General features: G+C 38.3%; 1 protein-coding gene across 10 annotated transcripts in view; it reads left to right on the top strand.

Annotated features, from left to right (window-relative positions):
* Window positions 1-2,173: 2,173 nt before the first annotated feature.
* Window positions 2,174-27,033, top strand: part of COBLL1 (cordon-bleu WH2 repeat protein like 1) — a 183,246-nt gene continuing 158,386 nt past the window's right edge. For 6 of the 10 annotated variants that reach the window (XM_066345024.1, XM_066345017.1, XM_066345016.1 and 3 more), the window contains exons 1-3: window positions 2,319-2,569; window positions 3,246-3,363; window positions 14,780-14,877. In XM_066345024.1, the coding sequence (XP_066201121.1) occupies window positions 2,334-2,569; window positions 3,246-3,363; window positions 14,780-14,877 (452 nt within the window). In that variant the 5' untranslated portion in view covers window positions 2,319-2,333. Of the gene's footprint in view, window positions 2,570-2,629; window positions 2,821-3,245; window positions 3,364-14,779; window positions 14,878-27,033 lie in introns of those variants that run through there. The other 4 variants (XM_066345023.1, XM_066345020.1, XM_066345022.1 and 1 more) reach the window with 3 other exon arrangements.

Here is a 27,033-nt window from a genome sequence, read left to right as displayed (position 1 = left end):
GTACTTTATGGCTTCTCTTTGGCATATTGGATTTGCCAGCATCATTAATTTTTTATAGAATTTTAAGACATTTTATTCTTATGCTTTGGGGCCATTATTAAGTAATATAGGAGTTACTTGAACACAAGTACTGCAATGCTGTGACAATCTGATAACTCTAGATGGCTACTACAGGACCAGTGGGTGGGGAGAGTATACATTGTGGAGATCATGGACAAAGGGACAATTCACAAAGGGTGGGAGGGAGCAAGACTGCTGAGATTTCATCACACTACTCATAATGGTGGGTGTTTATTTAAAATTTATGAATTGTTTATTTCTGGAATTTTTCCATTTAATATTTTCTGGCTGTGGTTGGCCATGGGTAACTGGAACCGCAAAGTGAAACCCCAGATAAGGGGTGGGTGGATTACTGTGTACCTAAAAGGTAGGCTAAGACTAAGTAATGCTGGGCAGCAAACTGCTCCAATATTTCAGTGGCCTTATCCAACACAAATTCATTTCTTGCTTATGCAGATTCTGGTGTAGGTCCTGAGGCTCTGCCCTAGGCAACTGTCCAGGGTCACAGTTTAGCATTTCAGTGCCCTTCAGCCCTATGCCACTTCCTTCTTAACACCCATTTCTATGTTTGCAGTAGCATAGAGTCAAGAACTGGTCCTTAAGTGATTCCACCAGAAAATGAAACATTTCATGTTGGCTTACATTTATCTACAAAAACAAGTTACACCACTATACCTAATTTCAGCGGTGTGGAGAATGTAATTCTCCCCTCTGCCTAAAACCAGAGGAAGACTGGAAAAGTTGGTGAATACTAAAAATGCCTTCAGTGATATGAAATGCTATGAAAGTGTACTATGTTTCAGATTAGGATAATGGAGTCAATAATATTACTAGTATGTCACAAATTAAGGTTGAAACTAATTATAAATTTAATCTTGATCTTGTGATTGAAAGTTACAGACTTTAAGTAGTTTCACTGTTACTCAATGTTTGCATTATTGTCTGAGCAAGCAACTAGTCATTTAGAGTCATAATTGATTCATGAAATCATTTAACCTGAGTTGTTTAAACACTATAAAAGCCAGACACATTTAAATGAATTGCTTTGATTAATAGTAATATTAGGTAAAATATTAAAACATGACTTTTTCATATATTTCCAATATCATAATCTAAATAAGCCACATTTTTTTTTCATATGTAAAGATACACTGAAAGGAACATATTATGCACAGGGAAAACTAACTACTAATAACTGCCCATATTAGACAAATGGCATATTACTAGGTATTTATTATATTACTTAGTTTCAGCAATTTTTTTGGTAGCTGCAATAATGAATAAATAACTAAGGGAGCATTTAGTCAAGCATTGCTTCTACCTAATAAGTTAATTTTTACCACCTACCAAATGTTATCCTGCCAGTGAGGTGAAGTGGTTAACACAGATTTGTTATTAGACGCTAATACTATCTAAGAGGCCTCTTACATGATACTTTCACTTAACCTCTCTACAGCAATGTGTTGAAATGTTTTTATCTGTAAACTGTAGTTTAAAGTTAATGTCTTAATTAATTTCACATTACTCTTTCTTTTTTAAAAAGGTATTTAAAAAAATATTTTATTTATTCATTTTTTTTAGAGGAGAGTAAGAGAAAGAGAAGAAAGGAGGAGCAGGAAGCATCAACTCCCATATGTGCCTTGACCTGGCAAGCCCTTCATGTTACTTTTTGAAAACAAACGTTTGGACCATCAAAATTGGCTTGCACCTTACAACAACTGACACTTATGATAATACAAAGCTATGCGAATATACCAGTTTGTTAGGTGTAAACAATCATCCTAAGAACACGCACGTGTGAACTAAAACTTACAAACAAGCACGCAGCTGTGTCTATGTGATACTTTTATTCTTCACTTCCAAGAGGTGAATAAGATCTATATCATTTGATTAATTTATAGTTTGTCCTCAGGAAATATTGTCCAGTCCATGTCACTGCTTTTACAGGAGCAAAGAAGAAAGAAAGATGCCTGTGAAGAAAGGACAAGTTTAAACCTGCCACTGACTAGATAAATCACAGTGACACAGGTAGACTTTTAACAGAATAGCAATCTTAGAGGTCAGGTTGAAGGAGAAAAAAGTGACCACCCTAGACGTGTTAGATCAGACCGCAGAGAGGGCAAGCTGCAGACCCTGTTCTACGACTTTCTCTCCGCGTTTCCGCAGCCGCAGGGAACCTCCCCGGGGTCGTCGCCGGGCAGGTACTCTCCCTTCCTCCCTACCTGTCCCGCAGGGTGCGCCGAGCTTTCCCAGGCGACGCCCTAGCGGTGGGAATGGGAACACGCCGCCTGGGAGTTTCCTTTCCGTTCGGCTTCCCCAGCTGGACCCCAAAGACCCGAAAGCCCTGGGAGAAGGAAGTCCCAACTCTGTACCCGTCCACCCCCGCCCCGTTTCTCCGGCTCGCTGCCTCTCTCGCTCCGATGCCGCCGAGCCTCGCCGCCACTTCTAGGTGGCCGTCCGGCGGAGGTGGCGGCGAGCTCCCGCGCTCTGGGCAGGGAAATGGGGCAGGGTGAGTGAGCCGGTTTGGGGAGAGGCTCCGCAGCGCCCAGCGAGCGCCCGGCACCCCGCCCGCGGGCCGCGGGGAGGCGCGGCCTCGGCCCGGCCCGCGCTGGGCTGAGCCCGGCGAGGCTGCGGCTTTCTCCTTCCTTTTAAGTCCCGCCCGGCTTGAGAGCCGAACGGCGAGCGCGGCCGGGGGAGGAAGAGGAGGGAAGGAAGCGGCGGCAGAGAACAGGCGAGCCTCTGTCTCCTTCCGAAAAGAAAGTAGGAGCCCTGGGTGGGAAGAGAGGAACCAGCTCTCCCCACTTTCCGTCGTGACAAGTTCTCCCTGGGCGTCTTGTCCGGACGCCCGTGGTGCGCTGCAGGAGTCGCGGCCGCGCCCGCGCGTCTGCCCCTCGGCCCGCTCCCCCTCCCGCCAGCCTGGGCAGCGCCTCTCCCTCCGCGGGAGGCGCAAATGGCTACCTAGTCAAGCCCACGGGGCGGGGGCTGCAGCGCCTCCTCTAGCCGCCGCAGCCCTCGGCGCCCGCGGGCTGGGCTGGGAGCCGGCGCCCGCAGGTGGAAGCGCAGCGCGGAGGCGGGCCCGCCCGGGGTTTGGGTGGCTCGGGCGGTCTCCTGACGCGCGGCCAGCCCCGCTCAGGCCTGGGGCAGGCGCGCGTCCCGCCCTGACCGGCTGGCCTCTCCCACTCCAGCAGTGACGCGCCGCCTGGGAGCGGGAGCCCGCGCAGCGGTCCGCAGGGTGATGGACGGCCGAGCCCCGAGCGTGCAGGACGCCCCGGCGGTGCCGACGCCGCCCGCCGCCCCAGCCGGGTAAGCTGCGAGCGCCGCACCGCCGCCCGCCGGGGAGGGCCAGGGCGGCGGGGCCTGGGGCGCCTTTACCTGGCCGGCGACTCGCTGCCCGGCCAGGGGCCTGCCTCTGGCCAGCCCACACGCGGCCGAGGAGGCTGCCCAGGGTGGGGGCTCTGATAGTTTCTCCTTGCTTTCCTATTGGGGCTGCTCTGAGTTGCCGAAGGGCAGCTGCATGCCAGGAATGGGGCGAGGAGTGCGGGAGGAAGAATTGTAACAAAGGGGCCCTTGTTGGGGCTCTGGAAGAGCGGCGGGCGATACCTGTAAGTGAGCTCATGAGAAGGGGAAAAAAAAGTTTCCTTGGACGAGAGCTGAGGCCCAGGCAAGTGAGCAATGTTAAGGTGACCAAGGAAGGGGCTTCTGCGGGCGGTTGGAGGGCGATGGAAGGGTGTGCCAGCTGTCAGCCCGCTTGACAGTTCCGGAACCGGGCGGAGTGCGCGCCTCTGATTGGGGGTGTGTGTGCCTGTGACCAATTGCTGGTGCCAAAGCCTAGCGCGAAGTCAGACTGCAAACAACCAGACTTTTCTTTGTATCCTCATGTGTTTTAGGAGAGATTGGAGGTGGAGGGGCTGTCACATGGTGGGTTAATATTAAATGAAGCCTGTCTTCCTGCCAGATATGCTAATATCACCTTGCTAAGCGTTTGGGTAAACAGTAATGAGAACAGGTAGTTGTGCAAGAGATGAGGAGAACCTGAAAAGAACCTTCGTTTTGGTACACAGTGAGGGCTTAACGTGGAAGCTCAGCGAGCTCCCGAGGCGGGAAACCCCTTTGATGTACTACAATTTTTCCCTCCAAGTTTCCCCCAACTCAGTTTTTTTCTGATAATCTGAACTCAGAAATACCCTAAAGCAGGGGTCCCCAAACTCTTTACACAGGGGGCCAGTTCGCTGTTCCTCAGATCGTTGGAGGACCGGACTATAAAAAAACCTATGAACAAATCCCTGTGCACACTACACGTATCTTATTTTAAAGTAAAAAAACAAAATGGGAACAAATACAATATTTAAAATAAAGAACAAGTAAATTTAAATCAACAAACTGACCAGTATTTCAATGGGAACTATGGGCCTGCTTTTGTTTAATGAGATGGTCAATGTGCTCCTCTCACTGACCACCAATGAAAGAGGTGCCCCTTCCGGAAGTGTGACGGGGGCCGGATAAATGGCCTCTGGGGGCCGCATGCGGCCCGCGGGCCGTAGTTTGGGGACCCCTGCCCTAAAGAGAACAGAAACATTCCAGAAAAGAGGCGTTAAGGAAAAATCAACTTTGTATCCTATGAATGAGAGTTGTACAGCTTTCCTGATTTAAGAGTAGAGAAGTCATTTTTCCCTGGAACATGACAGGCGTTTCCTTAGAAGCAGGTTACAGCATGTTTATTCATCAGAGACCATGCGAACATTGGCAGTTGTCTAGAGGAAACATGGAAAAGTCTCAAAGCAACATGACTAATATAAAAGATATTTAGTATAGTGCTTACGTCGTGTATGAATTAATTCTTTCATTTTGTTCCAAATTGTTATCTTCCCCCCTTTGAGCCTAGCCATATTACTGTTGACTTCTGTTCCTGTTCTTTCCCCAGTTTTCTTTACTGTTTAGATATTATCATATATTTTTTCATATAGTCTCAAATTAGGATATATGAGTAAAGAAGTACATTGTTAGAAAGATATTAATCATAATATCGTGATTCAATAACAGTTATGTTAATTGAAGATGAGACAGCATTCAGGAATACTGAGATATATTAAGGTACCACAAAATAAGATAGAATTAATTTGGTGGATAAAAACCCAGTATATGCCCATACAGAAATTACACTTATGGGTGTTTAGAAATCAATGAATACAGTACTTTCGAGTGAAATAGGTGAGATCAGTTGACTCTGAGATGAAGGAGTGGTAAGAGTTTTCTAGTGATAAGAATGACCATAAGTTCTTTGTTCAAAAGAATTTACAAAACTATTTTGTCTAATTTTCCAAATATAAAGAAAATACTTTTAAGGAATTTTGCCCTCCCCTCTCCAGATTGAAGGTGGGACATCTGCAGTGGTGCTTCATTATCATATCTAAAAGCACCCCACTGTGTCATTTTACCTCACAGTATTCCAATCAGAGAAGTCATCAGTATCCGAAAAGTGTAAACAAAAAGTCATTTCTCTACTTTGTCTTCTTTCACTAATCCATCTTGTACCTTGGCATATCCCAAGTGATATTGAATATTCAGTATTCAGCATTGCTTTTGTTGTTTTTCTCAAAAAACAAGACATTTAAAAAGTTTCAGTTGTGAGAAATACTATCTTAGGTTACAGTATTTGGGAGGTGGCAGGGAGCAATCTCAGTTAGTATGTTATAATAAATCATTAGGTTCGGGAAGAAAATTTCTTACTATAAAACTACTTAAATCATGACTCATTACTCTAATAACCTACAAGGCCTAGTTTAATCCTTAATCTTATATGTTACTGCTCTATAGAATTGCTCTGTAATTTTCCATGTCTTACTTTGCTGTAACAGATCATTTTAAAGAAATTTAGTGCAAGCCAGTATTTTATAAATGACAGTCTGAAGCCTAGAGACGCTGAGTGACTTTGCTGAAGTCCAATAGCAAATTAGTGGCAAAACGTTCAGGAAAACCTAGGACTAGTTTCCTAGTTCAATGCATTCATTGCTCTTAATCTTTTCCCATAATATATTTAAATTTCAAGGAGTCATCTGGGGTACCTTAGCTTTAGAACTACTAGTGCTTGTGATTTGTACTTGCCCTTATAGATATGCTTTAAAAAAAAAAACTCTTTGAAATTTAAATGTCAACAGTATAGTTGACCTTGCTTTGAGAAACCTTAAATTTTTATTTTGAAACAGATTTTCAGGAATGGTCAGGGGAAAAAAGCCTACTACTTTATAATTTTGCAGCTTTGGAGTTAATTGAAAGTGGTGTAAAAATAAGGAATGATTTAACAGCTGCTTTTCTAAGCTTTAATGGGGATATATTCACTGATTATATAAACTGTGTTCTTGGTATCTGACTTTTATTGACTACTTAGAAGTTTGAATGCCTTAGCTGAGGTTTTAACATGAGAATTACCTGGTGACCTTTAGTACTCATACCGCTGCTCTCACAGCCTTGCCTGTTCTGATTTGACCTGGCCTGGGATGAGGACATGAGTTTATAGCCGCTGCTCAGGTGATTCTAATATACAGCCAGCTCTGAGGATCTTTGATTAAGTAGATATATCAACAGATGAAGATGGAGATGAAGCCTGGAATGGAGGCTGCTATTAATCATTTTTCAAAAACTCAGCATCCTAAATTTTAGCTGTATTTTGCCTTTTAAAATTAAAGCTCCATTTAGGTGCTTTACAGTATTATTATTTTAAAAATTTGCTACTCCTCTTTGAGGAAGTATATTAACTCTATGTTACAGTTGTGGAAATTGAGGCTCAAAGAGCTTACCACGCTCAAGGCCACACGACTCTAAGGGGTGAAAGAGTAATAGAAATAAGGTCTGATTGCCAAGCCTTTGCTCTTCATCACTAGGCCTGTTGTCACCTAGTATGTTCGTCACCCGGTATAAGGGATGGCTATAGAATATTTTTATTTAAAATGGCTTTATAAATGCTTTGTCTTAAGATTTTAAAAATCATTTTTATAGTTCTTTATTTAAAAACTTCTACAAATTATAATGCATAGGAAACTCGATGCTTAGCATTTAAAAGAAATTTACATATTTGATTTATGTCTTTAGAATCATGTTTAACATTTCTATGTGCTTGAGATAATTTAATGTAGTAAACTGACAATCTTCTTTTGCTATGTGACAATCTGTGTTTATTTTAGCTATTAGGCAACTTTTAAAGTTATTTACAGTGTAATTTCAAAATTAGAATTTTTGATTGCCAAATAAGAAAAGTGAAATTGTTTATTAAAAGGATACTAGACTTTTTGGCTCATCAACCTGAGTGCAGGGTCGCTGGCTTGAGCGTGGGATCATCTACATCTCCTGGTTGGTGACTCGACTGGAGGCCCCTGGCCTAGGCATGTATCAGAAGCGATCACTGAGCAACTAACATGCCGCAACTACAAGTTGATGCTTTTCGTCTCTTTCCCTTCCTGTCTGTCTCTCCCCACCCCCCCAAAAAAAAGATGATAGTAGACTTTTTGTTCAAGGTTTGATTTCCTCTGAATGTGTTAGAGGGTAATTGAATAACATTATGACCTTACTCTGTTATTGAAATGCCAGGTTTATTTATATAATAATAAATTCCAACCTTCATGTTATTGAGACAACTACTTTCTTTTCATTAATTAGTCATAACCCGTGAGCCCTTATTTTATGTAAAATATGTTTTTGTAGGTGCTGGAGATTGACTTCTGATAATAAGGGCTTTGCTAAAATTATCTGTAACTATGCAGGATAAACAAACAAAGAACATAATGTATGTGAGGAAATGGTACTTTGATGATAACTTTAAAAACTTTATGTTGAGAACTGAAAATGCAATAGTCTGACTCCCTGGTCAGAAAACTATGGCCCAGCAAATTGTGTCAAAATGGGTCCTCTACATGTATTTTTTCTCCAATTTTTTTTGTTTTGGTAAAATACACACGCCACACAATTTACTATCTTAACCATTTTTAAGTGTAAAGTACAGTGGTATTAAATTCATATATATTATGTTGCAAATATCATCATCATCTACTGCCAGAACTCTTTTCATCTTACAGAACTGAAACTTTATACCCATTAAACAAACTGCCCTTTTTCTCTTCCCCTAGCCCTGAAAGCACCATTCTACTTTCTGTTCCATAATTTTGACCACTCTAGGTACCTCATATAAATGGAATCAAACACTCTTTGTCTTTCTGTGACTGGCTTATTTCATTTAGCATAACGCCTTCAAGGTTCATCCATGTTGTATCATATATCAAAATTTCCTTCCTTTTTAAGGCTGAATAATGATAGTCCATTGTACGTATATATCACATTTTGGCTTATCCATTTACCTGTCATTGGGCACTAGGGTTGCCTCCGTTTTTTGGTTGTTGTGAATAATGCTGCTAGGAACATGAGTGTACAAGTATCTCTCTGAGAAGTTGCTTTCATTTCTTTTAGATATATAGCCAGAAGTAGAATTTCTGGATCATATGGTCATTCTATTTTTAAAAATTTTAAGGCCCACCATACTATTTTTCATAGTAACTGTACCGTTTTACCATCTCAAAAACAGTGCACAGGGGTTACTTTTTTTTTTCCTTTCAAATATTTTATTTATTGATTTTGGAGTGAGACGAGATAGAGAAAGGGTTGGGGATAGGAGTGAGAAGCATCAACTTGTAGTAGTTGCTTCTCACGTGTACCTTGACCGGACAAGCCCAGGGTTTCAAACCTGCAACCTCAGTGTTCCAGGTTGATGCTTTACCCACTGTGCCACCACAGGTCAGGCAGGGGGTTTCAATTTTTGTACAGTCTTGCCAACCCTTATCATTTTTGTTTTTGATAGTGGCCGTCTTAAGGAGTGTGAGGTGAGATGGTATTTCAGTGTAGTTTTGATTTGCATTTCTCAAATGATTAGTGTTGTTGAGCATCATTTCATGCTTTTGTCAATTCATATATCTTTTGAATAATATTTAATTCCTTTGCATATTGTTTAATTGGTTGTTTACTTTCTTGGTTGTTGAGTTTCAGAAGTTCTTTTATATTCTGGATATTAATCTCTAATCCTCTACCTATTTTTGTAAAAACTTTTATTGGCATTCAGCCATACCTATCATTTGCATATTGTATATGACAGATTTTACGTTATAACTGAGTAGTCCAGACAGAGACTATATGGCCTGCAAAACCAAAAATGTTTGTCCTCTGCCCATATACAGCAAACGTTTGTTGCCTGACCTGTGGGGGTGCAGTGGGTAAAGCGTGGACCTAGAACTCTGAGGTTGTCTGGTCAAGGCACATATGGGAATTGATGCTTCCTGCTCCTTCCCCCTTTCTCTCTCTCTCTCTCTCTCTCTCTCTCTCTCCTTTCTAAAATGAATAAACAAAATCTTAAAAAAAAAGGAAAAATGAAAATTTTATTGACTGCCTTGCTTAACTAATGAAATTGGCAAATAAAATTGTGATTATTTAATTTAAAATTTATTACTAGAGGGGGACCTCTAAGTATTGAACTTAAAAATAAATTTGAACAAAGTAGTTTATATTGTTTGTATAAAGCAATATATATCTTTCAGAAAGAAATTTTCAGAATTGTGGTTAGTAATTGATATGTTTTTGTTTTTTTTTTACTTGCGGGGACTTAGGTTTGACCCCCTGGTAATAAACCTTGTGGAATTTTAACATTTATAAGATATTAGAATATATTTTAAAGAGAAGATCTAAACTTCTGTGCTGGAGAAACTTGCACAAAAACTGACTGATTTGTGGTTGGATGTTTAGAAACAGATGTGCTTAGGAGCTGGACCCAAGGTAGAAGGAGTTCCTATCTGGTTTTTGAGTCTTTACTTGTTTTATAAATTAAGCCAAATGGTATTTATAATTTTCAGCAAGCGTTTTTGTTGTTAAAGGTATTTCATATATTTAAGTTTTTAGTGTTCTAACATTAGTATGATGGTTGTTTTAAGACTTTTTCTTAATGACTTTGCTTTGCTAAATTTTTTCCCCATCTGTTACAGTAAAAACAAACTAAAACTATGGGAGAAAGAAGTTTCCCATGACTATTTATAAAGGGCCAAATGTCTTCAGCTTTGCATACAAACTTCACAGTTGAGGAATGAATTCCTTGGGAAAGGCTCTCAAACACTGACTGGCTTTTAGAAAATGCTAGGGTGAAATTGAATTATTATTTTTTTACATAGTTTAAGTTTACAATACCGTTTATAAATTTAAATAACTTAAAACTATTTATTGACTTTAGATAGAAATGAATTGTAGAGTAGTTTGACAAAAAGTGCTTTAATTGGGGTGGTCACAGATCAGTATTAAGACAATAAAAATAGAGACCGACTCATAGTGAGCTAACAGTTCAAGGGTGTTCAAGGTGGGTGGAGGGATTGAGCAAAAAACAAACAAAAGAGAAATAAAACTCATGGACATGGACAACAGTGTGGGGATTGCCAGGGTGGGAGTGTGTGAGATGTGAGGAAGTAGAGGACAGTATGGGAGGATGAATGGTGATGGACGCTTGACAGTACTGTGTATAGATGATGTGTTGTAGAATTGTGTACCTGAAGTCTATATATTTTGTTAACCAGTATTACCCCAGTAAATTCAATAGAAAGGGGGGAAAAAGAAACTTTCATAAAAAAAGAAAGAAAGAAAGAAAAAGTCACCAAAGAATGCAAAAGAAAAAAAAAAAAGAAAAATTTGTTTAACTCATAGAAATCCAAAAATTTATTACTATTTGTAACTTTTAACACATTTTAAATAGTTATAAATATTTGTAAAGATCAGAATTTCCAAGTTTCATAGTCAATAAATGAAGGTATTTGAGTTTCCAACATCTATGATGGACAGTATCCTGACTACATTTGTGTCTTTTCATGCTGTATAGCTCAGGGATATAACTTAGAGGCAGGCCTTCAAGAATTTAGTGGGAATAAACACAGCATACTATAGAATTGGGTCAGTTTCTTAACTGCCTACTCTCTAGGAAAAAAAAAAAAGCCCTATTAAGACTTCCAGTTTTGTGGTTATGAGATGGGAATGGATATTCTAGGTGAGCATGGAGAAGAATTATCTCTGAATCCTTCATTTGAATTTTCTCTTAATTATTCTTGTTCCCCCCTATTGGGACTTCCTGCCCAAATGAAATCAGAGCTTTAGAAATGATATAATTAATAAGAAAAATAAAAGGATGGAAGGTGTGTGTTAATAGGACAGAGATTTTTCTTTCTTTTTTTTTTTTTCCAGTGACAGAGTGAGAGTCAGAGAGAGGGATAGATAGGGACAGACAGACAGGAATAGAGAGAGATGAGAAGCATCAATTGTTAGTTTTTCATTGCGACAACTTGGGTCCGAGTCCCAGTCCGACGCTCTATATACCGCGCCACTGCCTGGTCAGAGAGATTTTCCTTTGTAATTGCATGGGACCTGTAGGAAATTACGTTGACAGAATTAAGAGTGAAAAATCTGAAATTTGTGGGATTTTATTTTTGAAAATAAAATGTTTCAGAGGCAAATATCTGAAATGGAGTTGAAAAATAAGCTGAGTTAGGGTAGTTTGGGTCCAAAATGTGGTTGTGCCTATAAATGAATGATTTTGACTTTCTTGTATGGTATTTGTTCAAATTAAGTATACCATTTTAAACTAACACCTAGCCTTTTCAAACTATTCCCAAAAATTCAAGAAGAAGGAAGGCTCCCAAGCTCATTTTACAAGTCCAGCATTATCATAATTCCAAAACCAGATAAAGATACAACAGAGAAAGAAAATTATAGGCCAACATCTCTAGTAAACATAGATGCTAAAATCCTCAACAGAATTTTAGCAAACCAGTTCCAGCAATATATTAGGTCATACACTATGATCAAGCAGCATTTTTTCCATGTGCAAGGTTGGTACAATATCTATAAATCAATAAATGTGATACTCCACATAAACAAAAGGAAGGATAAAAATCACATGTTGATATCAACAGATGCAGAAAAAGCATTTGATTAAATTCAGTACCATATATGATAAAAACTCTCAGCAAAGTGGGAACAGAAAGAACATATCTCAATGTAATAAAGATCATATTGAGAAACTTACAGCCAGCATCATACTCAATGAGCAAAACCTAAAAGTGTTTTCCTTAAGACTGGGAACAATTTTAAGTGGACACCAAGGGTGTCCACTTTTACCATTCTTATGTAACTTAGTATTATAAGTCCAAGCCACAGCAATCAGACAAAAAGAAGAAACAAAAAGCATACAGATTGGAAAGGAAAATGTAAAATTGTCATTATTTGTAGATGACATATTGTATAAAAAGAATCCTAAAGATTCCACCAAAAACTACTAGAGCTGATAAATGAATTCAGTAAAGTAGCAGGATACAAAATAAATATCCAGAAATCTGTAGCATTTGTGTACACCAATAATGAATTATCAGAAAGGGAAACTGAGAAAATCCTCCCACAATTGCATCAAAAAATAAAATAGGAATAAGTTTAACCAAGTATATAGAAGACCTGTACTTGGAAAATTATAAGACATTGAAGAGAGAAATAAAGACCCAAACATGTGGATGAATATACTCTGTTCATGGGTAGGTAGAATTAACATAATTAAAATATCCATATTACCCAAAGCAAGCTGTAGATTCACTGCAATTCCTATCAAGATACCAATGGTTTATTTCAAAGAACTGGAAGAAATATTCCAAAATTTTTACAGAACCATAAAAGACTTTGAATAGCCAAAGCAATCTTGAGGAAGAGAACAAATTTGGAGGAATCATCTGTGATACCAAACTATACTACAAGTCCATAGTAATCAAAATGTATTACTGGGATATAGATCAAAGGAACAGAATAGAGAGCTCATAAATCAACCACATCTTTATGGCTAATTACCACTTGATAAAGGAGGCAAAAGTATATAATAGGATAAAGATTTTCTATTTAATAAATGGTGTTGGAAAATTGGACAGATACATGCAAAACAATGAAATCTGACTGCATATTACACCATACAGAAGAATAAATTCAAAATGAATTAAAGACTTAAATGTTAGACTCAAAACCACAAAAATCCTAGAAGAAATTATAGGCAGTAGAATCTCAGATATTTTTTGTAGTAATATTTTTTCTGATATATCTTCTTGGACGAGAGAAGCAAAATAAAAAATAAAAAAATGGGGCTACAACTAAAAATGTTTTGCACAGCAAAGGAAGTGGAAAGAGACTCCACTAAATTGCCAGTGATACATGTAATAAGAGATTAATATTCAAAATTTATAAAGAATTTATAAAATTCAACACACACACAAAAAATCCAATTAAAAATGGGCAAGAAACCCTAAATAGACACTTCTCTGAAGAGGACATACAGATGGCCAATAGACATGAAAAGACACTCAGATATATGAAAAGCTGCTCAGTATCACTAATCATCAGAGAAATACAGATTAAGACCACTAGAAGATACCACCTCACACCTGTCAAAATGGCTATCATCAGTAAGTCAACAAACAAGTGTAGCCGAGGATATGTAGAAAACAAAACTAGTGCGCTGTTGATGGGAATGCAGATTGGTGCAGTCACTAGAAAGCAGTATGCAGTTACCTCAAAAAATTAAAAGTGGTTAATTAAAAAATTAAATTGCCTTATGATCCAGCAATTCCACTTCTGGGAATATATCTGAAGAAACCCGAAACACTAACTCCAAAGACTGTAGGTACCCCTATGTTCATTGCAGATTTGGAAGCAGCCCAAGTGCCCATCAGTAGATGAGAGGATAAAAAAACCTGTGGTACATTTACACAATGGAACACGACTCAGCTGTAAAAAAGAAGGAAGTGTTACCTTGTGCAACAGCATGGATGGATCTGGAGAGTATTATGCTTTGTGAAATAAGCCAATCAGAGGAAGAAAAGTACCGTAGGATTTCACTTGTATATGGAACCTAATGAACAAAATTAACTAACAAACAACATAGAAACTGACTTATGGATACAGAGAAGAGACTGAGAGGTATCAGAGGCAAGGAAGATTGTGGGACTGGGTGAACGATGTGAAAGGATTGAGCCAAAAAAAAAAAAAAGAAAAGATTAGACACTGATAAGAGGATGGTGTTTACCAGAGGGAAAGAGGGGAAAGGAGAGGTAGGAAAGGGTAAAGGGGGAGGGATAAATGGTGAGGACAAACTGCACACATGCTATTATTTCTGGAGAAATGGAAGTGAGTTGAGTCCAAGGGGAGTTGTGAGCGAGGAGCCTCAGCTTTTACAGCTGCTACGGTTGTGTATCAATTCAGATGTGCTGGAAAAACAGGAAATGGAGTTGCTAAAGCTGAAAATGGCTGCCACCCTGCCACTTGCTGGTCTGTTAAATGTGCCTTTGTTTCTCCAAGAATTAAGTCAACAGTAGTTAAAATAATTATAAGACCCATTGAATATATTTTCTCCTTTGTGCTAAAGTGGATGCAAGTTATGTGCAAAGAGGAAGTGTCAGATAGAGGAGCAATCCTTTGTTTCTTGTTACTTTTATGCTGGGTAGACAAGTAGCACTGCTTTAATAGAAGGAGGAAGGAGACAGGGTCACTGTCTTAAAGGATGCATCTGTATTTAGTGGTCTGAGGCAGTTCCCATTCCTCTCAGGTGTTCATGATTCAGTTATTATAGAGTTGGCTGCAAAACTCCTACAGGAAGTGTCAAAGGGTCATTTAATTTTCACAGAAGTGTTGTTCCAGATATGGGAGTGGTTTCTTCCCGTCGTTTGTTCCTGCCCAGTATACCTATTCACAGAGAGCAGCTAGATGCTTTAACTTAAAAAGGTGCGTATATAATACCCAACTATACATATACAATTTGATACTTTGTTTTGTATATAAATGTATTAAATGTATCTTGGTTGGGCATATAATATTTACTCCCTTTCATAGAATCCTTTGGATCAGCTTATGTTTTGACACTATTGCTTCATGGAAAAAAATATATAATTTCATAAATTGTGAAGAGAGAATATTCCTGGTACTTTTCCTTCTTTGGTTAGCCAGGTAGATGCATACTGTGCCAAATGGAATTGTAGAGAAAATTAATTTTTTTCTTGGGCTTGTAGATGAAGAGAGGAACAAGAAAATGGGCAAAATATATTCAATGAGTGGAAAATGAAAATCAGAACAGTCTCTGATGGTGGAAAAGGCAGTGGTGCTCAATGCTAGACTGTGCTGGCACTGAACTGGCAGTTTGAGGTTTGAAGGCTTTAATCTCATGTTCAGTTGGTAACTGGTACCTCTAGTTTGTGAAATACTTCTGTGACCTTAGGTTATTAGAAACCATTTTCTGTCAAAGACCACATATAACCTCTTCAAAAGTACCATACTGCTTTTTGGGGGAGAGCTTCCATCCAAATTAAATGGATAATTATCCTAAAGATAGTTCTTTACAGTGGTGTTTATAGGTCACATCCATGATTCATTCTTTTAAAATAGGAAATATATTCAAATGGCAAAAAATTTAAAAGAGAAAAATTACAAAATAGAGATCTCCTCCCAGCCCCTTGGTTCCTGCTACCCAATTTTTCTCCTAGAGGCAATCTGTGTTGCCAGTTCTGACAATTTCTGGTAGGATACTTTATACCCGTGATGTTCAATGGTAATGTAATGTGAACCACAAATGCAATTGAATTTTTTCTAAGTCCTACGCTAAAAAATTCAATCTAAATGATGGAATGGTTAACCTGACTGAAGTTCTACAAAACAAGGAAGTTGTCTTTAACAGGAAATATTTTACACTGTCATCTTTGAAATTTAAATTAATTACATAAAATTTAAATTAAATTTCTTAATCACACTAGCCTATCTTTGCACTGAAGAGTCTTTAAATGACCTGTCTGTTACCTTATTGGACAGTGCATCTCCTTAAAATAAGGAGCAAATTATGTATTTTCTGCCGCTTCTATACAGTTAGATCTGTTTTGCACCTTCCATTTTTACTTAAGACTATAACTTGAGAATTATTCCACCTAATTACATATGGGCTCTTCCCCACCCACCCCAGCTGCGTATTATGTCTTTGTAGGGATGAACCATGATTTTTTTTCTTTTTAGAGATAGAGACAGAGACAGACAGACAGGAAAGGGGAGAGACGAGAAGCATCAACTTGTAGTTGCGGCATTTTAGTTGTTCATTGATTGCTTCTCATACGTGCATTGACTTGGGGGGAGAGGCTTCAAGCGAGTGACCTTGGGTTCAAGCCAGTGGTCATGGGATCATGTTGATGATCCCATGCTCAAGTCGGTGACCCTGTGCTCAAGCTGGATGAGCCCATGCTCAAGCTGGTGACCTTGGGGTTTCATACTTCAGATCTCAGTGTCCCAGGTTGATGCTCTATCCATTGCACCTCTACTGGCCAGGCGATGATTTATATAACCAGTACCCAATTGATGGATGCTTGGATTTATTTTTCTCCTCTTTCCCTTTTGCTATTAAGTGGTCATTTTACAATCTGCTGTGCTAATAAAATTCCTGGTATGTTTGATTAAATTACCTGGATGGTGAAACCCTAAAAAAATGGGGGCCATATTCTTAACTCATTTTGTGTATGCTGCTGGGTTTAATTTAATTTACTGCTCATACCAAGATGCGTGATGATTAGTTATTGGATAGGTATTATTTGGATTTGTGTGAACTTGAGCAAGAGGTTAGGCCTGGCGATGCAGACCAGCAAAATACTTGTCCTCTGGAGTGGTCAAAGCTTGCTTATGCATAGTATCAAGCTGACTGTTTAACATTGATCTTTACAGCCATTACCCAATAAATTAAGCTACCATCAAATGCACCATTAAAGGGGTTGTAGGAAATCTTTCAGCACTCTATTATAACATTGCTTTCTTGGTTTGAGATTCTTTTTTAGCATTATTCTCTGCAGTAGTGCTTAGAAAATAAATACGCTTTTCCTTGATAGTGCAAGTAAAAATTCTAAGTAATGCCATTTCCATCTCAACCTTAGAGAAAACGGAACATTTGGTCATCTTGGGTAGGGTTGTTTAACAGGACATATGTGCTATATTAAAACTTACAGCCTAAATATTCCCGTTTAAATAATGATAGCAGAGTAACATGTAATTTATAGAATAAGTTACAGGTTTTGAGAATGAAGCACTTATTTGTTATAAGAATTCTCATTTGCGTCAACATCCTGAAATCTGAATTGTCAAGACTCCTGCGTTTTGATTCTTCTATTGGTATAGGAAATTAGCCTTTTGATGTGAACATAATGGCCAAAGAACGAGACCAAATAATAAAGGGCATTTTCTCCCAGCTCCTGAAAGAGATTGAGAATTTAGAGATAGCATTAATGAGAGAAATTAGATTGTCCAATAGGTACTTAGGAAAGAATAATCAGTGTGAATGCTTCTTCCCAATTTTTTTTTGAGAATTACACTTCAGAACAGGTCCTCTTATATGATAATAGAAAACAAGTTTGTTTGTTTTTCTTTTTTTAAAGAATTCCTGCTACAATTTTCTTTTTATTTATTTTTTATTTATTCATTTTTAGAGAGGAGAGGGAGAGACAGAGAGAGAGAGAGAGGAGAGATAGAGAGAGAGAAGGGGGGCGGAGCTGGAAGCATCAACTCCCATATGTGCCTTGACCAGGCAAGCCCAGGGTTTCGAACCGGCGACCTCAGCATTTCCAGGTCGACGCTTTATCCACTGCGCCACCACAGGTCAGGCTGTTTGTTTTTCTAAGAATGTTTTTTGGCAACAAGTTGGCATTTTACATTGTCCTAAAATAAGAAATTACATGAGAATTCATCAGAATAAAACAAACAAAAATTATTTAATGTGTCATCAGGTGATACAGCATTTCAGAAAGTATTTTGAGGGAGCCCAACAATCTCCATTTAACTCTGTTGTCTACCTTAGCTGAACCAGTATACTTGGCTCTCAGGCATTTAACAGCATTGGTTTTGGTTTCAAATAAAACTGGTACAGCCAGGGGTCAGAATAGCACTCAACAGGCAGCTGGTGCACAATGGATTTGGAGACAGAAACCTGGAATTGAATCACTGCTCTGCCATTCACTGGCTTAGGTACTTTTTTCTCCTTGACCCTGAATTTTCTTTGTGGTGGAAAAAGATGATTACACAGAAGGAAAGTGTGGAAGTAACACCAGCACATAGCAGGAATTCAGTTTATATTTGTTGAATTTAAACATTACCTGCTTTGTTAGAAAACAGCCTTTTGTAATGCTGGCATGTTTATTGTCCTAATTGGAAAAGGAGTGAGGGAACACACCCCGTTCTCATTTTCCTCTTCTAGGAAGTGGAAGATGGGGTTGGTTTTCTTCATTAGTCCATTGTGGATGTCCCTGTGCCAGATGCAGCGGGATTGTTCTTGGAACGCTGGATACAAAATGGGTACTAATCTTAATGCAAATCACATTTCTTTTTCGAAGAGAAAAACGCCCCCTCTGAAATTAGGAATATGCTACCAACATGATTGTAATTCTGATTGTTTTCTCACTTTCCCCATTGTGAAAATTGCCTTATCTTTAATTATTTCACTTTTCTTCTGTGTACTATGAGAGAAACTCTTAACTGTATTTCTTTGATTTTGTTAAGACTGATATTCATCGATCATTTCTAGTTGTAATGTCAGACACAACTTCTTTTTTTAATATGTAGATTAAAATCAGATCTTCAACATCTTGTAAATAAGAAATTGAGTTGCATTTTACCATAAATGCTATAGAATTAAGTGGCAGTGTAGAAACTAATTTTTGTTATTGATAAAAGAAAGGGGAATCTGTAACTCCTGACTCCTTCATCCTTAACATCAGGGGAGGTGAGTGGGCAGCAATTTGTCCCAGGTTGTATAAAGCTGTGACTATTTGGTGGCAACATAATGGCATAGTCTGAAAATTAACCTTACACACCCTTGATTGAAAACCTTTATTAGAGAGAATACAGTTAACTAGTTTCACTTATTTATGTTTTCCTAGATTTAATTTTTTGAAATATTTTCCATATTCAAAACAAAAAAACTAATTCAAAATGTCTAAACATAATTAAGCTCTACTTAGTAGCATTATGAAAAATTTTAAACATCTGTGCACAGATTCCATGCTTGGAAATTTTTTTGAGCATTAAGGTGTAAGTAAATTTACTTTTAAATAGTGTTTTATTAGAGAGTATGTAAAATGATATGGAGACTTAATTGCTTCAAAGGTTGAATAAATATTTATAAATTCGTTCAACTATCCATTAATTAAAAGTATCTGGGTCACAATAATTTAAGAATACTGGGTGGTGGTTTGTATAGCTTCTAATAAGCAGGGAGCATTTGTTGAACAGTGACTACTCACCAGGTATGGCGTTAAATGTGTGACACACGCTACTGCGTTTTATAGTCAGTCACCACTCTGTAAAGTAAATGCAGTTGTCCAGGTTCTTCAGAAGAGGAAACTGAAGCTTAGAGTGTAACTTGTCCAGCGTCACATGGCCAGGCAGAGACAGAACTAAGAATGGAACCCGGATGTCATTTGAAATCCGTTTGCCTTGACCACTTTGCATTTGGGTCACCTTCCCTCACTCTCCCAAAATTGTCAAATATGGCAAAGTCAATATATTAATAGTATGAGTGACATTAAATAGGACTAAACACTTTTATTTTGGCTGTTTTTATTTTGTTTTTTTTTCTGATTACAAAATTGATAGGCTTATCACCAAATATTTGAAAGTAATAGAAATTACAAGGAGAAATAATCATTGTCTAGGCTACCGGGTGATAACAATTGTCGATATATGATTTGCATTTTAGCATTTACTAAAGTGCATTCTGAATAAGATACACATTAACATATTTTTTTGTAAAAGCAACTTCCATGGTCAAATAATTTTGGGGGGAAAGTCTGGGTTAAACAAAATAAACTCTTTTTTTAAACAAACTTAAACCCTTCTCTTAAGGCGTCTGAGGTTTTAATGTGCTTATATGCATAATGGGCTTCTAAAATAGACATATGGAAAGTAACATTTTTGAAATTTATTTATCAAAACACTGACTTTTTTTTTTAAACCAATAGTGTTTCAGATATACATAGTTTAGGTAATGCAGTGGATAGACTGTATCCTTTTAGACATTTAAGTAAGCATTTCGACTTAAACTACATATACTATTTTTATGTTCTTCAGGATCATATTATAGGCTATTTCAGTTATTTAAAACTCACCTGACCTGTGGTACCCCAGTGGATAAGGCATCGACCCTGAACACTGAGGTCACAGGTTCAAAACCTTGGGCTTGCCTGTCAAGGCATATATGGGAGTTGATGCTTCCTGCTCCTCTCCCCCTCCTCCCTCTCTCTCTCTCTCCCTCCCTCCCTCCCTCTCTCCCTCCTTCTATAAAATGAATAAAAATGAAATCTAAAAAATTTATTTAAAAATGATTTTTGAAATTGTATAACAAACCATATGTGTATTTGTGTGTCTGTTTGGTTTTTTTTAACTTTTCACCTGGTTGTTAAACATTTAGACTGTTTCCAATAAAATCATTAACCATAGGAGAGACTGAGTTTTAGGTTTGGGTGAAAGACGGCAGAGTCTGCAGCAGTGAGGAAACCACCCCAGGGTTCGTTAGAGCTGGAAACTGTGAAAGCCATTGAAAGTGTCAGAGAAATCTGCGATGGCTCTGTGACCTGCCATCAGGGAGAGACATGGAGAAGAAACGGACTTTCTTGAGGGGAAATAGGAGTCAGCTATTAGAATGAGGTGAGAAGTTAGGTGTTTGTGTGTGTGATTGCCTACTGTGGAAGTAACGCATTTCCTCACATGCAGCCTGTGTGGTCCCCAGGCCAGGCGTGGTCTCCTCCCAGAAACCCTGGGAAAGCCTGGGCCCCCGGGGAGTTCTGGTTATTAATCTTTGTTGTGGTCAAGGTGAGTAAGAGGGCTGTGAGTCTCATGCTTCCTTGAGGGGTGAAGAAGCTGGGCTTGGGCACAGGTATGGATTTGAAGGGAGGAGTTTTAAATTTGGATTAGTTGGGGAGGATTGGGTTTGAAGTTAATAGATAACCCATTGTAACAACAAGAATAACAAGAACTCTTCCTGAAAGAATCAATGGTTCACTGGTTTTTCTTTTTCTTTCAACAGATATTTATTGAAAGCTAACTATGTGTCAGGTACTGGGCTGGACCCTGGCAAGCTAGTTGTATTGAAAATATTACCATACAGTACATGGAAATTATATTTACTGAATAAAATCACTGTGGCTGAAATGAAAATGTGATTCAATCTTATTAAAAATATATATCTTTGAACAACGTCGAAAGCAGTATAAACAATACTCTCTCTGTTTTACAATAAGGACAGTTCAAATCTCTGAACTGCCAATTACTGTGCAGCTTCAAGTACTTTTTTTTTTTTTTTTTTGGTCTTGGTTACCATTATGTCTTGTTTCTCAGATGTCTTAATGAACCTTTCCAGATGTTTATGCGAATATAGAATTTGTAAATATGTATATGTGCCCTTTCCCTACCCCCAACACCTTTTCCCTGAGATTACCTCTTCTCATTGGACTATGGGAGGTTGCTAGCACTGACTTTACTTAGCCAGAACTAAGTATCTAAACTATCTTTCTCAGGCTGGGCTTATCTATGGCAAGACTGCAGAATGCTGCCCTCATTGGGGGCAGTGCATTGCAAGGTCCGGTGAGTTGCCAAAGGGAAAATTCCGACAGGGAATATCCAGCAGCCCAGGAGGCTTGAGAATCATTGCAATGGCAGCAAGAGGCGGTTGGCCGTGACCTAACCTTTCTGTGCCTGGGACTCCCAGGGCCCCACCTCACTGGGCCGGGGGCAGAGCTTCCAGTTTGCCATCAGGAAACAGTGGTGGTTATTCATCTGACCAGACTCTAGAAGTCACCTTTATTGCCTTAAACTCAGGACCTGTCTCTGGGAAGTGACAATCAAGAAGCACTGGGAATTGTCTGAGGGTCACAGATAGGCTTGGCGTTTCAGGGAGAACTGGTGTTTAATTTTGGCTCAGCCAGGTGAACAGTTAGAAAATTTTGCACAAATTATTTAACCTCTTTGTATCTGTTTTCTTTTCTTTTTTTCCCCCTGAAAATAAAGATGTATATCTCGCCTGACCAGGCGATGGTACAGTGGATAGAGCATTGACTTTGGGTGCTGAGGACCCAGGTTCGAAACCCTCAGGTTGCGGGATCATAGATGTGACCCCATGGTCACTGGCTTGAGTAAGGGGTCACTGGCCAGACTGGAGCCCTCGACCCCCACATCAAGGCACATATAAGAAAGCAGTCAATGAACAACTAAAATACGCAAGGAGTTGATGCTTCTTGATCTCTCTTTCTGTCTCGCTGTCCCTGTCTAACCCTCTCTCTAGCTAAAAAAAAAAAAAAGGTATATCTTACTCATAGGCTCATGGCTAGGATTAATTGGAAGTATTTATATTTAAAACCATAAAATATTGATACAGTAACAAAACTCATTGACTCTAATTTTAATTTAACTATTAAATATCTGTAGCTAAATTATCAAAGTTTTTGAACATCAGCCATATGAAAAGTTTACAAGATTGGTTTAAGTTGCCTACTCTCAATTTCTATTTAGTAAATCAGTAGTTGATATTTGGTTAAGGGTCACTGTTTTCCAAATCTAAATAATGCTGTTTTGTAACTCATTAGTTCATGGAATGTGATTCACTGTAAGCAGGTTTTCTGGCCCTTTTACAGTCATTAGAAAAGGTTCTACCCGGTAAGATGTGGAGATAATGAACACACAATGTGTATATTGTCAACTTTATTCCTTTTTCCTCTAGGAAAGAAAATAACCAGCTAACCAAATATGTTCTCTCACTGACCATTGTTGGTAGTGGCTCCTAATGAAAAGACCTTACCTTTGAGACTACAAGGCAGTTCCCTCATGTATGAGAAAACCAGATTTTTTATTTTGTGCCTTCCCTATCCATGGCTTGTGTGCACCCCATTTTCAGGAAACTAGAGTAGCAGAATACAGATTGAGAACCTCTCACTGTGTGGCCGCATATGTTTCACCTCTGTAAACTTTAAGTAGCCCTTTTACATTAAAAATGATATGTAAGATAAGAACCACTTCAAAATCATTGGTTGATAATATATGTCTTAAAAGTGATTTCTGTTGAGTAGGTTATACATTTCCTTTCTCAATCCTTGATGAGGTTAGTTCTCTTGACAGCAAAAATCCTCTTGGGTATATAGAGCATGAGGTGACATCTGCCTGAAGGTGTTCTGTCTCATCGAGCTTGTTGGTGCCTTCGACATGTCAGGCCAGATTCATTTCCACATGGATACTCACCCAGTTAAAAATTGTCAATGCCGTTGCTGAAAGGAAGGCAAGGCAAACATCTGCATTTTTTTTTTTCTCAGTAAGGTATCCCAACTATGTTACTGCTGGTCATAAACTATTGAAAATTGTTGAGAACCCTCAAGGTCACGGATAAAGAAGGTTTGATGATCATGCAGAGGGTATCTCACTATAGTGTGCTTACATGTTAAACTGGTGTGTTTTCTAATAAATTCAGGTGTTGTCATTGGAACTAGCTGTTATGGTATGAACACATTACAAATTACTATTTTGTGATTTCAGAGAAGTAGACGATTTTAAAAATTTGTCCAGCATTATTGAGTGTCCAGACGGTACTAGTATATTTTATAAAAGTAACATCATTATGCTCTTTGCATTAAATTGTTCTCAATAGAGAGTTTATAAAGTTAAAAAAACAAAGTCTAGGGCAAAGTATGCTGTTCCTCCCTCCCACAATCCCCTTTGCAATAACTAAACAAAAATATTTTTTTAATTTTTCATCTTTTAAAGTCCAGGATGTACTTTAAATGAGAGTCAGCAAAAACCTGGCTTCTTGGATCATAAACAGTAGAAACATATCAAGTTTCTAAACAATTGTTTCCTTCTCTACGTAATATTCACTTTGTGCTTGACACTTGCGCACATTTCCTGACATTGCGAAGCCTTCATTGCACTTTTCAGTTTTCGGTTTGATTAAAAAAATTATCACTTTCGACATTGTCAAACCCTAATGGTTTTCAGTCAGTAAGGTAAAATGATTATGATTATTTTAAATTTACATTTCTTAGATCATTTATGATGGTTGAGAAACTCTTAAAATGTTTAGTTTTATTCTCTTTTCTCTTAAAAATTCACTTCATACCTTTTAAATTTCTATATTCATCTTATTGATTTTGTAAAATACTCTTAATATGTACCTTGCTCTTAATATATACAGCTCATGTTTTTATGTCTTATGCTCTAAAAACTTCCCCAGTTTTGTCATTTTTAGCATTTAAGTTTCATATTATTTTAGAGACTGTTGCATGTGTTTTTCTTTGTCTGTCTTAGAAATGCATGTATATTTTAAGTGTTTAAAATATTTCCTTAATTTATGATAGCTTGAATATTTGACATAAACAAGTTTATTATTTTATAGTATGAGATAGGGTCTAAATTTATGAAAATACAATTGCCTCACATTATCTATTGAACAGTGATCTTTTCGTACTGCTTTGAAATGCCACCCTTATGATATAATAAATTTATTTTCATTCATGTGTTAGTGGGCTTTCCATTCAGCTCCATTGATTCTTCTGCTTTTCTATTAATCCAAAATTTTTACTTGTAGTCTGTTTCTCTATGGTGTGTTTTAAAGATCAAATGGGGGTCAAAATTAAAAAAAACGTTTTTTTTCTTTTTTTAAGAAAGTCTCCAGACTGCTCCCAGGCATTTGTTTTTCTATGTTGAATTTAGAATTAGGAATGAGAATTGATTGCTTGGGTTCACTTTCCATATAAATTTTTAGGGAGTTGGTATCGCTACTCTATTAAATTTTCTCATACAGAAACATGTCCCCAGCACTATTTTCTTCCCCTGATGTCTCACCTATCTGTCACAGAACACAGGATTTTACTGTTAGGAAAGTGTGGCTTCATAGGTGTCAAGAGCAAAATATCTTGAGAACTGCTGAATTAACCAGATGTCTTCAATTAAATAACTTGTTATTGTTACCAAATGCAGTAGTTTGCAAAGTGTGGTCCCTGATCAGCAGTATCAATATCAACTGGGATCTTGGTAGAAATAAAAATTCACAGATCCACTCCAGATTTACTTCATTGGAAAGACTGCGGGTGCACCCAGCAGTCTGTGGGTAAGCCCTCCAGGTGCTCCTGGTACTGGGGAAAGGCTGAGAACTACTGGGGCAGTGGATGGAGAGAGCTTTGGAGTCACACAGTATAAAATCCCACTTTAGCCTTTTACTCCAGTGTAATTTTGGTTGTTACTTACATATTTAAGTCTAGATATCATCATCTGTAATATGGGCTGTTATGAGAATTATCTATATCATAAACAAAGGTTTTAGATGCTGAGTAGCTATTATGTTTCAGATTGCTTTCTAATAAGCAAGGGCTGAACTAGTGCACAATATGAATACTAGTGTGGTGTCTAGGGGAATCGAGGGCAAGGTCTGGAAATTAAGGGGTGTTAATGGTTTTGATGGGTCTTAGATAATATGTGATACCGAGGACATAAAAATTCTATGTTTGGGATGGTAAGAATAAATACTTTAAGTTTTGTTCAGGTTTGCATTTTTTAAGTGGGCAGACACAATAGCTTATTATTATTGAAATCCTTGAATTCCATCTTTTTCTTTTAATGCTGATCTTGTATTTTATTTTTAATTATTTTAAAAATAATTTTTTAATTTTTCAATATTATTCTGTATTAGTGTCAGCTGTACAGCATAGTGGTTAGAAAATCATGTCCTTTACAGAGTGGTTTAGCCGATGTTTCAAGTATCCACCTGACAGCATACAGAGTTATTGTCAATGGGAGAAACTTCCAAACCTGTAAGAATTTTTATGAGTGTATTTGAGCCAAACTGTCAACAATTGCCAGGAAGGAAAGTTTCAACAGATTGCGAAAATGCTCCAGAAATTGGCGATTTTACCACTTATTTTATACATTAGGATCAAAGGGGAAGACATAAGAAGGTCACATGAAATCGGTGAGAGATTAGGGAGGCGGGAGGAAGCGAAGTGTGCAGAGGGGATCTCCGAGAGTGGATGAAAAGTAAAACTGTATATACTGAAACTTCTTTTACACAGGCAGGCATAATATAGTTAATTAACAGGTGAACAGTAACAATGAGGGCACTTGTTGGCTCCTGCTCTGGTGGGATGCCTGCCCTGAGGGGTCAGGAAAAGATGATCGCCCTTACATTCCCAAGGCATGTTATCAGGAACATTACTGTAAATGAAAAAGACTAGAAACAGGCTCGATTAGGATGAGCATTGACCTTTGTTAGAGAAATATACCTCCCTAGAACTTGACTACCCACCCTGAACCCCTGAACTGCCTTTTTTTTTTTTTTTTTTTTTTTTTTTTTTTTGATATTGAGTCAAAGGGACAGGCAGATAGGAAGGGAGAAGGATAAGAAGCATCAGTTCTTCGTTGCGGCACCTTAGCTGTTCATTGATTGCTTTCTCATATGTGCTTTGACGGGAAGGGGGGGCTACAGCAGAGTAAGTGACCCCTTGCTCAAGTCAGCGACCTTGGGCTCAAACCAGCAACCATTGGGATCATGTCCATGATCCCACATTCAAGCCAGCGACCCTGTGCTCAAGCTGGTGACCTCGGAGTTTGGAACCTGGGTCCCAGTCTGACACTCTATCCACTGTGCCACCGCCTGGTCAGACAAGCATGAACTGCTTTTAGTTAGAGAGTTTTAATTTCAGAGTATCCTGTGTGGATATTTTAGGTCTCTGAGTTTGCAGGGCCGAATGCAGGCCTTCTGGAGTTTGTCAGGTTCAGCATGTGGCCTCTTTTTGTCCACATTATCATATTGACTATATTCCTTATGCTGTAATTTACCTCTGTAATTTTTCAGTAACTATCAATTTATACTTCAAATTCCTTCATGTA

This window comes from Saccopteryx leptura, chromosome 7, assembly GCF_036850995.1.
Source record: "Saccopteryx leptura isolate mSacLep1 chromosome 7, mSacLep1_pri_phased_curated, whole genome shotgun sequence".
In the NCBI taxonomy this organism is placed as follows: domain Eukaryota; kingdom Metazoa; phylum Chordata; class Mammalia; order Chiroptera; family Emballonuridae; genus Saccopteryx; species Saccopteryx leptura.
This window is presented reverse-complemented; position numbering and strand designations above follow the sequence as displayed.